At 27.0% G+C, this 17898-nt stretch overlaps 2 protein-coding genes across 3 annotated transcripts in view; one reads left to right on the top strand and one right to left on the bottom strand.

The window, feature by feature from the left end:
- The window catches only part of LOC100211403 (superkiller complex protein 2), a 78875-nt gene that overhangs the window by 53528 nt on the left and 7449 nt on the right, over positions 1-17898 (bottom strand). For both annotated transcript variants that reach the window (XM_065791755.1, XM_065791756.1), the window contains exons 3-12: positions 13844-13950; positions 9692-9809; positions 5389-5503; positions 3976-4053; positions 3831-3905; positions 3244-3416; positions 1729-1845; positions 843-988; positions 438-584; positions 233-317 (exon numbers count right to left, since the gene is read on the bottom strand). In XM_065791755.1, the coding sequence (XP_065647827.1) occupies positions 233-317; positions 438-584; positions 843-988; positions 1729-1845; positions 3244-3416; positions 3831-3905; positions 3976-4053; positions 5389-5503; positions 9692-9809; positions 13844-13950 (1161 nt within the window). The remainder of the gene's footprint in view (positions 1-232; positions 318-437; positions 585-842; positions 989-1728; positions 1846-3243; positions 3417-3830; positions 3906-3975; positions 4054-5388; positions 5504-9691; positions 9810-13843; positions 13951-17898) is intronic.
- On the top strand, positions 15318-16384 carry LOC136077120 (uncharacterized). The gene is made up of 2 exons (XM_065791757.1): positions 15318-15880; positions 16075-16384. Exons 1-2 carry the CDS (start codon positions 15336-15338, stop codon positions 16382-16384), a joined length of 855 nt encoding a protein of 284 aa, XP_065647829.1. The 5' UTR covers positions 15318-15335.

Below are 17898 nucleotides of genomic sequence, written 5' to 3' on the forward strand. Positions count from 1 at the left end.
GAAGAGAAATCCAAGGCAACTTTGCTTACATAAAAAAAACTAGATAAAACTCTTTTGAGCATGAAGGAACAGTTACATTAAAATGATGCAGCTTATCTGAATGACAAATCACACAACATGATATAGCTCACTTAAGCAGCAATATGGCATATTGTTGCTTTAAATGTATATTATTTTTAAAATATTTTCATCAAATAATGAAGTTTAATTTAACTGTTCAACTAAATCTTACCTCTAAATCATTTATATAGTGAATTTCATCGAATATCACCCATTCCACATCTCTTATAACATCTGAGCCATTGTACAACATAGATCTGTTGTAAATAAATTATAGAAAAATATTAAATTTATATCTACATAGAGAAATTATAAACCAAAGCAATAATGGATAGCATTTAAGGCTACTTTATGTCAACATAGAGAAACTAACTTACCTTAAAATTTCAGTAGTCATTATGAGACAGGTTGCTTCAGGTTTGATTTGAACATCACCTGTCAACAAACCTACTTCAGGAAATGTATCCCTAAAATCTCTGAACTTCTGATTGGATAAAGCTTTTATAGGAGAAGTGTAGATAGCTCTAAAATAAATAACTAATGTTATTTATTTTTGTTATAAATTTAAAATATAAACTAGAAAACATTTAAAACTTGATAATACTTTAGGGCAGGCAAGACTTCTATGTTGTGGTGAAAGCAACTTACAGAGGAGAAAGAAAACTCTGATATAAAAACTTTACTCCTCTTACCCCAAAGGGTAGTAGGAACTTGTAAACCTTGGATGGAAATTTTGCATGGACATTAACCTTAAAAATTAGAATATAAAAAATGCTATCTACTTTCTCATATGTTTCTGTGCCAATGCAATTGCATATTCTGCAACTACTGTTTTTCCAGCAGATGTATGAGCAGCCACCAAAATGTTTTCATGCTTCTCAAGATGAAGTATAGCTCGCTTTTGAAATACATCTAACTCAAAAGGAAACTAAAAACAAAAGCAACATTTTTATGTTTTATTATTCTTCATTGTATATAATATCAACAAATTTAATTTTTATTACACTGGATTTTTAGATGTTTGAGTTTTGATACTTACAGGCATTGTGCAAACTCCAAACTTTTGTATGTTTATGCTTATATCAAAAAAGAATGTTTTGCAAAGAACTAGGGTGATTGGAGTTTGGGAACAAAAAAAACCTATATTTTGGGCCCACCCAGCCCTTAACATGAGAGCAACGAGTTTATAAAATATTTTTTTTACTATTTTTATCTAAACTCATATTCATCAACAAATTTTAAGTTTCACGCAATAATCTCTTAGTGTTCAGTTTTTATGACCCTGCAATGTTTACAGCCCCCTAAAATTGAGGGGGGTTATATGGTCATAGTTTTTGAAACTTAAGAGACTTTATATGAGACAACTTTATATGGTCATAGTTTTTAAAAAATAAGAGATTATTGGATGAAATTTAAAATTTTTTGATGAATACAAATTTAGATAAAAATATTTTTTATCTGAATTTGTATTTATCAAAAGTTTGCACAATTCTGTAAGTGTCAAAACTCAAACATCTAAAAATCCAGTGTACACCACTGTATACACATATGGTATAATGTAGCATAGTATAGGATATTATGTATAAAACTAAATATAAAAAACTTTATAATATATTATCAAACTATTATACACTATTATAATGGATAAATTGTTTGACTCATACTTACTTTGAATGCCATATCAACTACTAGTCTATGGAAATCCTTTACATCTGTGAAATCATCTAGGGTTGCCCATTTCTTCTCTTCATCTTTAATTCTTTTTGAAGGAAAATCATCTTCAACCTGTAATCATACTGCTTTTAATTAACTTAAAATATACTATTTAAAATTTAATACCCATAAAAATTATAAGGCCATAACCATGACTGCAGTAATAAATGTTTTTTTTAATAAGAAATCCTTTAGTGATATAAATGTTTGAGTCATTTTTGAATTTAATAAAGAATTTGCTTTTGTTCAATTTTTTTTTTTGTCATATCGTCAATAAATTATATCTATAAAATATCGTCCATAAACTATGCTCTAGAAGAAAGCAGGGAGGAGAGGGGGAGTTTGTGGTTTTGTTACAGGACTTGTTGTCTTAAGAGTTGCAATGTTGTGACTAGGGGGAGGGGTCAAAAATTGCATGACCTAAGTTATGGACGACCCATTATGTGATTTAAATCTCAGCATACCATTACCTACCTTCTAAGTGAAGTCAATGATCAACTGAAATTTTCTTTTTTATTTCTTAATTATCTTAAACTTTATGACCTATTTTGAAAGCACTACTACTTCAAAAGTACTCAAAATTTATAATTGCCTTAACTTGACAAGATAAATATTACTATTAGTTATGCTTAACTTATCATTTATAAAACAACCTGACATGGATAGCAACACATAACTTTCAAATCTTCTGTAGTTCATATACATCCACATACATTTATGTAAGCAATAAACAAATAAATTAGATTTCTATAAAAAAAAAGAAATCTCTAAAATACACAATAAGTGATTACTACTTTTTCTTAAAATTAAGTAAATTTCTAAATGTTGTTAATTAACATTGTCTAAAACTATTGGAATGCTTAAAACTGAATCTTGTATTCTGATTGTATTTCTAATTGTATTTGTAATCATCAATGGTAAGTTCATTTGACATTCATAAAAAAAATTGAATAAAAACTCATAAAAAATTTTTCTTCTTTTTTTTTTTTTTTAAGTAGCATAGGGACTACTGGAAAAAATTGGTTTGCTACATCTTTATCCACCCTTTTCTAGTTGTTTTAACAAATTAATTTTAAAGTAATCTCATTATGCCTCACTAACTTAAAACATGTCATTGATCGAGAGATCGAAAATGAAATTGACAAATAATATTCAAACTTTTAGGACTTTTCCAAGATTTTAAAAAATAACTGCTTAAATCCAGGACTTTTTTTTAACTACATGACTTTCTAGATTTGGTGGGAGCTCTAAAAAGTCTAACAAAAACAAACAATACCCCCTAATTTAATCAAATTTCATTTATTATTTAAAAAAAATATTGTTATTACAAACATTTTTTTGTGACATGCCATATGCCTTTTTTGGTTCAATTCCTGCTAGGTGGTATTCTCCATTATTAATATTACATAGCTAAACCTAAGGTTTGACAAAATTTTTGTTGTTAACTTGAAACTATAAATAAAAAACTACCTGTAAAAGTTGAGAAGATATATCATCAGTCACCAATAATGCAACATCAACAGGGCTTTCTTGAGCTTCAACTACTTGTTCATCATCATCAATATTGATGTATAAAGATGTCAAATCGATATCGTTAGAAATTATATCATTAATACTTATTGTATTTGCATTAGTTGAGGAATCTGAAAAATAAAAGATGAATTGAAAAAGTTTGTTATGCTATTGTCAGTATCGTGCTATTGTCAGTAATGTCCTTCAGTTTTAGTTCTTTTAAAAATTTTGAGACAAATTAAATGTTAAAGTTAAAGGTTTGGCTGTTCAAATTTTTAATGTAGTCAGCTTAAAGTTAACTTAAAAAAAAGAATTAAAAAAAAAATTAATTAAAGATTGAATTAAAGATTAATTTGTACTATTAAATTTTTTAATGAGCTTAAACATTGCTCAAATCAACAATTTAAACATATAAAGCAAGATTCAAGACTTAAGATGTTTAAATAATTTGGACATATAAAGCAAGAAGTTGTTGATAAGCTTATATTATTAAATTCATACTCTGTAAAAAATATAAAGAAGAAATATTGACAAGTAAAATATACCAGCTAGACTAACCCTCTCAATGTTATCAAATGAAATATCAAATGAAAATCCTGGTGGTCTTGTTAAGTAATTTTCTAAAAACAAACTTTATTATTAAAAATATTTAAAAAATTATTTTTTCAAACTGTGAACATATAGAATTACCTTTTTTTACTTCAAATATTTCATCACTGTTAGGATGTGTAACTGTTTTCAAAAGAGCTTCAGAGAAAAACACACCACCTGTTAAAAGTACATAATTTACATTTTATTGTATACAAATTGTTAAAAATTTAAGCATATACAAAACTACATTTTTTCATTACTACACCTTCAAACTAAAAGATTGTATTTTGTTTAAAACATAAAAACTGTATCACATGAATGGGTAGGTATGAGGTATGAGATATAAAATATGAATAGGGAGGTATAAAGCATGAGTTATACAAAACATAAATGGGAAGGTACAAGTAGACCTCAAAGCCAACAATCTTGATTGCTATCAACATCAATACTTGGCAACATCATTTGTTTTCAACTCTGTCAAATGCCTTTAGTCCTAATAGCCAATATCTGCCAGTTTGATTTTTGTTTACAACTCATCTTTTTTTATAAATAACAGACTTCATAATAAAAACTTTTTATTATGAAGTCTGCTATTTGTAACACACAATATCCATTTTTTTTTATGCAAAAAATCAAAACAATCAAGTCAGCAAAATAATTATTTTTGTTAGATTCCCAAAGCAATATTTTTAAATACTTTATAATGAAATAAAAATAAAAATTTAAATTTTTGATTTATTGTCAATAACAAATAAACAATCATGGCAATAAATCACTGCATATTAGAATTTTAAAAATACCATCAATAATGCAAAGAAATAATAAAATCAATAATATCAGTAAACTAAGATTAGTAAACTTATAATTCTTGTGCATCTCATTGACTTAAATATAACACCAGCTTCGAAGTTAAATTAGCAAATATTTGTCTCATTCCCAGAGTGGAAATATTTTTGCAAACTGTTTAAAAATAATAATAACAATAATGATAATAATAAAGAACTTTTAAGGAACAAAGTATTTTTGTAAGCTTTGTTTGGAAAACACAAAAAAAATCCAAATACTAGTCATTTGTCTGCAAAACACAGTGTTTCAAAAATGATGTACATACATTAACTGGAGTTTGGATTAGAGTTAGCAATCTTAATACCAACCCTATCCCTTACCCTGATGTGTATACACTCCTTGCATGTTCTCGCAAGTTAGTCCATATGCACTCATTCATTCCATTACTAAATACCAATTAAAAATTGTTCACGATACAAAATATCAAAATTCACAATGCAAAAGATTTCACCGTGAGGCAAAGCAAACAAGCAAACAAGCAGCAAAATATCAAAATAAAGATACAAAAAAATTACATAGGCACTTTCAAGGGCATTAACAAATTATATTCAAAAGTATGCAAATCTGTAATAGGATTTCTAATTTAGAATTTGGAATTGAATCATATTAAATATTACCATACTCACCTATTTAAATATAAAAAACAAGCTTTAAAATATACTTTACCAGGCCAAAAGGGTTTATTTGAAGATTCACCTTTAACTGAATCAGTTAAAGGACCAGGTTTTCTATTCATTGACATTGAATTTTGAGCATTTAGACCAACATCATGACATAAAACCTGAAAAAATTTGAACATCAGATATCATTAATGTATATTACTAGGTAACTATTTGCATATGCTAACCAAGCTACATACATACATACATACATACATACATACATACATACATACATACATACATACATACATACATACATACATACATACATACATACATACATACATACATACATACATACATACATACATACATACATACATACATATATACATAGTCTACAGTGCTCAATATTACAGTAATAGAGCAATAAATATTTAAATTTTGTTTAAATGAAAAACAACATTAATAGTACTAAAAGTTTTGTTCCATACACAGCAATCATCAGCTATTAAATACATAAAAAACCATTAGAAAAAACCATTTAAAAAAAAAACTTGTTTACAAATAAATTAAAATTACGGTAGAACAACTTCTGATGTAATAAAAGACATAACTATTTAGTCTCCGGTATCAAAAGAGTACAGTAGAAATTTGTTAAAATGTATTTTACTTAGATAATATTTCTTCTTTTTTATTAAGCAGGTTGTTTTCATTGTGATACAAAATTATAAATTTCTCATGAAGGCAGAGGTTACAAGGTTTCTTGTTTTGACAAGTTAACAAGTAATGTGGAAAGCGGAAATATTGTGAAAATGTATAATTCTAAAAAGCACTTTGCATATTGTTTTATTTATATCAGTATTTTTTCTACCAATTGTTAATAGATTAAATACTGACAGAATCTTTCAAGAATATCTAAATTTTAAAATACTTATAGCACTAACATTTTCCTTTATTGTTTCATTTTATTTTTTGTTTAATTTAATACTATTGTTATTAAATTATTTTATTTTGTGATTGTTAAATCTCAAATTAAAATAATTAAACAACAAAAACAAATTTGTTGTCAACAAATTTGTTTTAGTTGTTTAATTATTTTAACAAAAAAATAAGGATTGGAAAGGAAAAAAGAAGCTTAGAAAAAAAGTTCATTAGAATTTAACTAAAGTTCATTAGAATCTAACTAAAGTAAGATACTAATGTTATTGTACATTGATAAATTTTAATGCTAAATAATTATGAAAAAATTAAACTTTTTATTTTAGCATGAAGTATAAAAAAATTTCTTTAGTTTTCAATTATAATTCCAGTATATAAATTCTGTAAGTTAAGTTGGATTTATACAGCAATAGTAAAAACTTGCTTTTATAATAAAAAAGACCATGAATTTTTGTAGAAGGTAAACTGAAATTTATCTTCTGCAAATGTGGTGACTTTAGGTTTAATATTTTTGGTTACTTTGGTCATGTTTTAAGTTAAAGATGGCTTGATTCAATCATAGAAAGAGCACAACACCACAAGCAATGAGCTATGCAGTTAATACTGCTACATTAAGGACCAGCCAAGTTGACTTTTTAAAACCTAAATTTAACTGGAATTTATGACTAATTTAGATCATATATGTACCCCAACATTTAATTAAAAAAGCCAAATATATCCTGAGAGAACAAAACCATAAAGTTGAAGATCAACTAGTAAGAAATTGTAAAGAGAGAAATTTTAGAGAAACTCTATTTTAAATAGAGTTGCGAGCAACAGTAAATGCTCTTAAGGATCAACGCTTTTAAGGATCTATAAAAATAATTTTTGCAGACTCAATTAATGCTAAGTCTGCATCATATATATTAGGGCAGGTCAATTTTCAACTTTTTTTTTTAATGAGCATTGGACTAGTTAAGATAAGGATGATTTAATACCACTAAAATTGTTATGAAAATTTTAGCTTCCTTTTTGCACAAATTTTTGAGGAAACTTCCACCAATCTGACGAGGCATTTAACTAAAAGACAAATTTGGACTTTTATATGGAATTTAACTGAAAGTACATTTTTGAATAATTATTTTTTGTAAACTAAAATTATTATTTATAAATAGCATGCTCAAAATTAACCATATTTCAAAGCATAATGAAAATAAAAAACAATTTGTGTTTAGGCCAAAAACTAAAAATGCAGAAATAATGAGAAACCAAGTTACGCAATCTTTACAACTAATGAAGTTTTAAAAAGAACTTTTACAAAAATAAATTAACAACATTTATTGAAAAACTTAATCAAATTTAACTGAGAAAAAAAAATTTTCAACTGTCAAATTTAACTGAAAGGTAAATGAAATTTTGCAATTGTTACCAAATTTAACTGAGAGCTGAATTTCAATTTCAAATTTAGAATTTAATGTACAATCTAATTGGCCTTAAGTGCTTTTTTCTTTGGTTGCTTAACATATTTCTGTTGTTTTCTACAACTTGCTCTGGAAGATATTTTTCTTTTTTCAGCAGTTCCCACAAAGTCACTATAAAACTTTACTCCAGGTTCAGCAGAGTTGTTTACAACATATAATTCACATTTTTTGAAGAAAAAAACTTTTGTTTTTTATTTTGCCATTCTGTAACTGGTTCCCTGAAAAAACTATTGTTTATTTTAATATGGTGAAAAATTCTAGGGCGTCTTCACCAATAAAATCTGTCAAATCATTCACAGCAAATTTCAGGAAGTATTTGAAATATTGGTTTACCAATATTCCCAATGCTTCAAAGCGCCTGACCTATTAAATCCAAAAACAACCACATTTTACCCATTACTTAGATACAACAATGTTAATAGAATGAGTTCACTATAATCACCTCTGTTAAAATTTTGACTTCTTGCTTCTTGGCAAAGATTGGTTATGAGATTTTTTTTGTTTATCAAAGACTGAAATTTGAGGGATGTTGAGTTCTTTAATAGTTTGGCAAATTAAATGCTTAAAGTCTTTCTTAGATCTAAAAATTAAACAATAAAGTCATTATTTTATAGCTTATAATATGTTAGTTTAATTTTCAAAATTAAATAATAATAAAATATTTTACTAAATAACTTTTTCAAGCTTTGTAACCAAAAGATTTAAATAATTTTTTAAGTAAACTTTTTGAAAAACTTTTGAAAAACTGATTTAAATTATAGTTAAATACACCTTAGTTCTTTACTTACCTGTTTAAAGATTATTTAAAATTTAATCATTTCAATAACTTTGGATGATTTCAGAATACTATGTGGTATAAACACAGTTGTGCCAATTTTTAAGGTTTGTGAGAACACTGCTTAGTTTCATAACTACATCCAAGTTTATTTACATCACAATGTAAATAAACTTGTATTGATCATTTTCAATACAAACTTATATTCATCATTTTCAATACAAATTTGTATTGATCTCGTGGCCAGAACCTCATTGTTTTTGCTAAGTTGTCTTTAAGCTCAATATTTTTTTGGATATTCTTTTAAGTGTTTCTATAGGTATGGTCTATTTTATGCTTTTAAACCCATCAAATATGATGTTATTGCTGATTTAACTACTTCATTTGCAGCTTTTAATTTACAAGTAATTACAAATTTCTTCTGATTATAAACAAATTTTGTCACATTGTCAATATGAAGCATCATCAATTTTGTCAAACTGTGTCAATTTTGAAACTTCAATTGAAATCTGCTACCACTAAACATAATCCAATTTTTTTTTAATTTAAAATTCTTACTATTTATAATGAACCTCACCCTCAAAAAAAGTCAGGCTTAATCAGAACACATAAGGGCGACTGATATAGAAAATATAGAAAATATAGAAAAACAAAATTGAAAATTATGTTTTTTTTAATTAATAAATTTTTGTGAATTTGTTGATAAGAAACATTTTTTACATATTTCGTTATATTATTTATTAATTGTTATGAAGATATTTAATTTGTTCATTTTATTTGATATTTCCATATTTTATGTAATTTGTTCATTTTATTGAATTTTATATATATATATATATATATATATATATATATATATATATATATATATATATATATATATATATATATATATATATATATATATATATATATATATACCAATTTTGTTAATTGATCTCTTATTTGAAATCAAAAGTACAAAAACACTTTTTACATTTTTACTTGCAAAAATATAAAAAGTGACCATGGTTTTGTCATTTAACATGTGTGTGTATAGTTATAAAGAAAAATACCTTTTTTTTGCACAAAAAAAAAAGTTTTTATTATAAATTGGAACACTAACAAGAGTTTCACTTTACAACATAAAAGAGTTTCATCTGCATAGTAAAAGATTAATAAAAATTAGAAAAAAAACGTAAAAAACACACCTCTTGGTATCCTTTCAGCTTTCCAGTTTTAGGATCTCGCTCCATACAAATATCTGTAGGGTGAGGAAGCATTACAGCATCAAACATATTGTCCAAATTTTTTTCACGTGACCAAGACCTTTTTAAAATAAAACTTTAAATGAAAACACTTTTGTGAAGCTATGGTAAAATTTTATACATTTTTAAAATGCATGAATATTTATAGTATTGAGTGCAATCATGAGATTTGGACTAAAATAAAATTTATGAATACATGTTTTATCTTTCAATCATTTTGATTATTTAGCTTCAAGGTATGCCCAACAGTTAAGTGGGACAAAAGAGTTATATATCACAGTATGTGCCCCATATATAGGTACATTAAACCATAGCCATAAAACTTAACTAGCCTGGAAATACGAAACATTTCCTATAGATTTTGTAAAATAACTTGAACTTAATTGGGTGACCAGACTGAGAGTACATCAAATATTTTCTAAATAACTTTTTCTGGCGCAGACTTTGATAATTTGAATGAACTCAGTTTTAGCTGCTATTGAGTTGCTACAGACCTTAATTTTAGTTCAAATAGAAGGTTACCTAATTTAATTCATCCTAACCAAAGTGAAAAAAATATATTGATGAGTTTGTTTTGCAAAAAATGATGTACAACATTAAACATCAAGGTCATCACCTCAACACCTCAACATTAAACACAAAGACAAGATTACTAATAAACAATTTAGTAAAGAATAAAAGAATGCAAAGGTTATTCTTCAGCCTATTATTATTTATTCAAAATTATTTACTTCAGATTGTTGAAAAGCTTGCTACAGATAAATGGTACCCTGCTATAAAGCTGAATTAAAAATTTTAAATCAAGGGTAAATAATTCAAGTATTTCAAGAAGAAGTCACTACAGCTTAGTCTCTAGTAAAAATGTAACTAATTCATTTGATGGAGATGCTGAAATTTTTTACCACAGATTTTACAAAATATTTTCTGAAACAACAAACACTTTTTAAAGCCTTCGCCTTTGTTTGTATTTTTTTTTAAGCTTGGTAGTAGTAAATCTTGTCATTGTTTATCTGACTGGTGGTGAAGATGGCACCTCCTTTATCAATGATATTATAATGTTTAAACATGTATCCCATTATATTACTAAACAAAATATTATTTTATGACTTAAATGAAATATTTTTTGTACCTCTTATACTAGAATTAGTTTTAATTCTAACATGTCTAAATTGTACCATAATTCATGCATGTCTAAATTGTACCAATTGCTGCTAAATGTGCATGATTCTCTAATGTTGTATATAGAAGTTTGTAGATTTTACTTTGTAAAAGATAAACTGAAATCTTTCAAGATTTTAAAAAGTCAAACAAAATTGATATATTAAGAACATCAATTAAAAAACACCCTCAATTTTGGAGCAAGGACATTAAAAAAAAACTGAGATGACTTGAACATATTAAAACAACTATTTTCATAGCCACATATTATTTAAAAACATTATTGGTATAATATTACCTTCTCCTGAAGTAAAATAAATACTTAAAAAGTATTCAATAGTTTTATGATAAAATAGCTAGATTGATTAATAAAAATGATGTCTTTTCAATTTTAAAATATTAATGACACCACTAATATTTTACATGTTTTATAAAAAAATACATATTTAGTTTTTAACAAATCTAATAACATAATCTTGTAAGTAATGCTAACAATTTTTTATTGCTTTTACTTTTTTTTTTTTTTGGCATGACTCAATACTATAATACACTACTTTATATTACTTGTGTAGCTAAATACATACATTTCCAACTACAATAAATATTTTTTTATTTTTTTGTGTGTTATTATCATAACAAAAGTCATTAAGAGATGGGTCATCCTTGCAAACACCAAGTCATTATTGGTGTCCAAATAATTTTCAAATAAACTATTTATTAAGCCACAACAATTAGCAGTGCCTTCAACTTCAGGTGATCGGTACTGTAATAAAACTTTTTACTTAAGCAATTTTAACACTCCTTAATAAATATGGTGTCAACTTTATTTGCTCAAAAAATTTAGGTAAAATATGAAAGCCACATACTCTGTCTTTATAGAATATATAAGCAATATGGTTCCTCAGTATAAATAGGTTCTACAAATATATCTTTTTTATTGTTTTAAATTGGATAAATCACATTTAAAGTCAGTAAAAACTTTTCTTACTTTAATGTGGTGGATCAAATATAAATGAATTATTTTTCTTAACTAAAATAATTTAGGGATTTATAGTGACATCAACATTCATGCCACCATTATGTGCCATGGTGAAATGCATTTTGAATAACTTTAACTTTTATGCAAAAAGTTATTGCTTGTAACTTTGTGATGGAGCTTCTACTCCATCGCAAATTACAAGCAATATTTTTTAAGGAGTTCAGTTTACAAATTTTGATTGCTTTTTAAAGTAAAAGATATAATAGTTATGCAGCGACATCAGTTGTGGTAAAGTCAGCTAGATTAATTAATTATATCATCATACACTGCAGCAGACTTTGAAACTAGAGAATTATCATGGGATATCTTATTTTAGTTAAAAACAACCTCAAATTATTTGTTGATTTTTGCAAAATAAATTTAATAAATGTTAGGATATTATTTTTCTGCATTCAACATAATAGATACGAGATCATTACTTAAACTAATAGCCAAGATTTTGAAATATAATTCTGTAGCTATCTTTCTTTGATACACTATGCTTTCTTTTTTTGCAATATTTGGTAGCAGAATTTTTGCATAACTACTTTATTTGCTATTATATGAATTTAAAAACAAAATAATAACAAATAATTATAATCAATTATAGATTCCAATGCAGCATTGTAAAAACAAAAAAAATATATAGAAGCTTTTGAATTTTAGTTTAGAAAGCTTTGATAAACTAGCTAATACTATACAAATTTAAAAAAAAAATTATTTGAAATAATTTTTTTTTCACTTAATAAGTTTTTTACTTAATAATAAAATAAAAAACATTTTCGTACATTTATTGGTAATATTGCACTTTTAAAAAAAAAGGTTGGAGTTTCTGCCTTAGGAGAGGATATGTGATATACCTTTAGTAAGATACAATTTTCTACCTTCTAAGGTAGAAAATTATACCTTCAAGGTAGAAGAGTATACCACATATCCTATCCTAAGGTAGAAATTTTTTTATACTTTTAAAACTTTTTTTATAGTGTGTGATCCAGCAATTGCTTTTATACTAAAACTATAAAATTGTACCTGAATTTTCTTGTTTCCAGTAAAGATACTAACATGATATAAAGATTGTTAGATAAATTATTAACTAATCTTGCTAAGTAAACTTTATAAAATATATAGTTTATTAAGCTGTATTAGCTAACATTTCAAATAAATATAGTCTGAATATATGATATTAAGCATTTATACCCATAGACATCCATCTAGTTATACATTGGATGAAATGTTTGCATCTATAACATATTTTTATATAGTATATTTAAACTATTACAAACTCTGTCATGTAATTACATTTATTAACTTTTAATGCCTTTATTATATGCTATATTCATCATTTTTATTCAGAATACGAAATATATATGCAATCCAAAAAAATTTCTTGAAACTGAATAACCAAAAAAAACACAAGTTGCACCTGGCATTTCAATACTTATCCCAGAATATATGCAACTTAACTTTAACAAAATATAACTTTAACAACTTGATGCACTCTAAAGTAGACTGAGCACTAGTATAGAGAGTAACTTAAGTATTTTAAGAAAATGGCCCTCATTTTCTAGTTAAATACTATGACTAGGATTCAACAAAAGCACTTAGTGTTAGATAGCAAGAGAGTAAATTAGTAACACAAAGGTTACAAGGTATTTATTTAGGTATTATTAAAGTATTATTAAGTTATTATTAATCTATTATCAAAGTAGTAGGTTGTAGGTATCAAGGCTTTGATACCTACAACCTACTACTACATTTCAGAATAAAACCAAATCAAGGACAAGAATGATGTTTGCAGAAAAGTTTGTTTATAAAAAGTTATTGTAAGAAAACTAATACATAAAATAAAGAAATAATAATAAAGAAAAGGTTATAAGAAAATGTTTAAAAAAATAAAAAATTCAAATTAAATTAAATACCTTTGATGATTTTGAAAGGCATGAATTGGCAAATCAAGTGGTGCTAACAAAAATGTTTCAAGTTCATATTTTAAGTCTGGAAGTAATGGGGGAACACCTATTGGAAGCTATATAAAAGTAGAAAATAAAAAATAATCATAAACATACAAAGTGATATATAGAAATATATAAATTAAATAATTGACATTCAATTGAAAAGAAGTTTTTAACTATATTTATTTTACTTTTGGACTGGAGAGCTAGGGTGGGACCAGTTACATAAATGCTTCATTTTATTTACCTATTTTAAATTATCTATTTTATAAGTATAATAGCATATGCAATGCTTAGGAAATTGATGACTATATAATGCTTTGTGATAACATTCTATATAAAATCAAGTGCAATGTCATATATAACATTAAAAATGATAATATATCTCATTATACAAAACAGTATAAATCATTGTATACACGAAATGTAATAGTAATAATAATATATATATATATATATATATATATATATATATATATATATATATATATATATATATATATATATGTATATATATATACATATATATATACATATACATATATATATATATATATATATATATATATATATATATATATATATATATATATATATATATACAGGGGCTATTCTAGACCATTTTTGACATCGCCAATTGTATTTGGGCGCCGCCCAAATTAAAAATTGAGGACTTTTTTTACTTTTTTACTTTTTTTATGGCAGATACTGTTTTTTTCATGAAAAACGCTGATTTTCCAGCAATATTACCAGTAAATTTTGCCAGGACATGGGGTACCACCACCCAAATTTTTTCCCAGAATAGCCCAACATGCAAAGGAGTTGCATGTTGTCCCTTGTGTGTTTAGATTAGCAGTCTGACATCATACCGAAATAGCCTGCTGCTATTGACTGACTAAATAGGTAGAATATGCAAGAAGTGTTCCTACATCAACTAAGGGTTTAAGTTAAGGCAGCAATCTTCTTTTTCATTATTTCTTGCTTTTTTCTTTATTTTCTGAAAGCAGTATGGACTCAGCGCTATCTAGTATTTCAATATGTTTTAATATGATGTAATAATTAGTACACAAATAATTCCCATAGGATATTATTAAAGAATAGGATCATTCCCTATAAACATTGTTAGAGATTGATATTTTTCCCTCTGGACAATATTATTAGTTTGTATAATTCCCCATGGATTGGTTCACAAATAACTCCATTTAGAAATTTTTTTTGAAGGAAAAAATTTCTAAATGGAATTATTTGTTCACGAAGGAATTCTAATTTGTGCACGAAGAAATTCTTGTGTAAACGGTTATAAAAGCAGTAACAGTAAACTTAGATAAAATATTATACGAGAGGGAATAACGACTTCATAGATTTTTGATGCAAGTGTAACATTTAGTATAAATTTAGTTAAAAAACTGATTATTTTGAAATTCATATAAAAAATGGTAGAACAGCTAAAAAAAAGAAGATGATAGGACAGAATAAGATAAAACGGAAAAATACAGAAAGGTTGAGGTATATTTACCTATTGAAGTACCCACTGAGGGAGTTACCTCAGAGACAGCTTCCATCTAATGGTGATATTCTTAGATACTATCAATTTATCCTTCGCGAGTCACAAGTTAAATACAAACCCACTTCTACTAATGTTGGTTGCAAATTGAAATCGAAATCCAAGGATCTTGTTTGTGAAAATGGTGTTTGTACAGATCCTGATAGTTCTTGCTTGGTATCTAGGATTAAAAAAATTTGGGATAATGCTGGGTTTGGCAAGAAATTTGTGATTTGTGGGTACAATATAAAGACTAAAATTATTAAACTTAATTTAAAATACAAGAAATTGATTAAATTGTCTTCTCTAAACTGGAACAGCAGTCTTGATAAGCAATCAAAGTTAGAGAAAGATTTTCTCACAGAATCCTATCAGCTTTTTGACATGTCGACTAAGAATTTTAAAAAAGATATTCTTGCTGATAGATTGAGAACAGATGATGCCAAGCTGGAAGATATAAAGTAAATTCATTAAATAACACTTTTTTTAGTAGTGAGATTTTTTTTTCCAAATAAAAGTAACTTAAGTAATAGCATATTATTTCCTTTAAAATATTTACGTTTAACTCTTTACATGGTTTGGTCATCTTCCAAGAAAAACTAGAACAATTATTAATTTATTTATAAATGGCTTAATAGATTTAAATATTTCTTAGTTTTTATGAAGACCAGAAGTTACATAGGAAAGGATATATGGAAACAAAAGTCGATGAAGACTACAGTAGAAGAGTACTGGATGCAAATAGGAGTAAGAACAAGCTAGATAAGTTGAGAGAGAAAGAATTAGAGAGACAGAAAAACTTAAAAGATATCAATGATGTTTTGTTGTCACATGACTCCATGACAGAAGAGATTCAATTCAGCAGTGAGGAAGAAAAGTCAAACGAGGACTGTGAAATCAGCGAGGAAGATGATTTCCTGGGTAACGGTTGGAAACGCAGTTATAGTATTATTTTAATAACATAGTTGTAATTTTCACAAGCTAAAGCTGTTTTATTGAAAAGTATATAATTATAAATAGGTAAAAAAATATTATAAAATGATACCTAGGTACAATTCTGGAGATACGATAAATCTAGCAGTGAATGTTGAAAAGCTCATCGAATGTACTGCTGTTCCAGCAACAAGGTTCAATGTTGGTGTACGACCTCATCTGGCAATTTTAAGTGAAGTATTTAAAGCTGGAGGTATAGAAATTAATGATATACCGCTTTCAAGAAGCACATTTCATAGAAAAAAGTTCAAATATGTAGAACTTGAAGGAGACTCGGAGTGGATTTCAATATCTAATCATCTTAAAGGCAGACGGCTTATTCTTCATTTTGATACCAAACTGTTGGAACAAATTACCACTGGGCTTAACATTATCCAAAAAATTGAGCGACTTGCAGTCTCAGTGAGTTCCCCGGATGACGATACCATGGAAGACCATCTTTTAGGTGTTGTTCAATGTCCCTCTTCAAAGGGAGTTGACCAAGCAGAACAAGTGCACAATCTTTTAGAATATTACGGATGTACAGAGCAGATCATTGGTATATGCTGTGATACAACTGCAAGCAATACAGGCGGAGTAAATGGAGCAGTCCAAATTCAGATATTTTATACAGATATTTTGAAATACAGATATTTTGAAATTACCAATTTTGTAGATAATGTGTAGGAGACACATATATGAAGTACATGTATCTCACTATATGGCTGCCCTTACTGGTGAGAAAACTAAAGGTCCAAGAAGAGCTCTTTATGTCAAGCTAAAGAACAAGTAGCCTGAAATCTGTGAGAAAGTGAATGAAGTGAAAAATTTATGTAAATTGGACTGGCAAAGAGATGATCTGAAGATTGGCTCTGTTCTTCGCACTGTTGCAGAGGAAGCTAAGACATTTTTGACTAATGCAACTACTGATATAGCGTTTTCAAGGAATGATTATGGTATAGTTTGTAAGCTTGCCTCCTTCTTCCTTGGAGTGGAAGTACAAGATTTTAAGTTCCATCAACCTGAGGCAAAGTTTTTAGCAGCCATGAGGCAAGGTTTTTAGCAGATGCGATCTACATCCTGACTCTTTATATGACTAAAGATATCAGTAATATCTTGACAGAAAAAGAAGTGCTGCAGTTGAAGGATGCAAGTTTGTTCATTGCAATTTGCTATGTTCCATGGTTTTTAAAAAGTTTTTTAGGATTTCTGGCTCCCTACAATGATTTGAAAGCTATCCAGACAGCCTATGCATTGAGAAAAGTTAGTAAGAATATTGGAAATGCTTTGCTTCTCAGCATGGGACACCATACGTTGTACTTAACTCCGCAACTCTGTGTTTTGTCCTTTGGGGATAAAGAAGTTCCTTCTGAAACAAAGCTAAGAATGCTGTTAGCTCTGATTGAGTTTGAAGAGCCAAATGAATTTCAGCGTTGTAAACCATCAAATGTACAAATTGGAGAGACCACAGAGCTACCTGAGTTGATTTCCGAGCAAAGCTACCTTC

This window comes from Hydra vulgaris, chromosome 02, assembly GCF_038396675.1.
Source record: "Hydra vulgaris chromosome 02, alternate assembly HydraT2T_AEP".
NCBI lineage: Eukaryota > Metazoa > Cnidaria > Hydrozoa > Anthoathecata > Hydridae > Hydra > Hydra vulgaris.

What these genes read in the sequence shown, in the direction of transcription:
- LOC136077120 (XM_065791757.1), top strand. Translation starts at nt 15,336, where the DNA reads ATGATAGGACAGAATAAGATAAAACGGAAAAATACAGAAAGGTTGAGG. An exon ending in GCCAAGCTGGAAGATATAAA is followed by an intron (nt 15,881 to 16,074) that starts GTAAATTCATTA and finishes AATATTTCTTAG; the next exon opens with TTTTTATGAAGACCAGAAGT.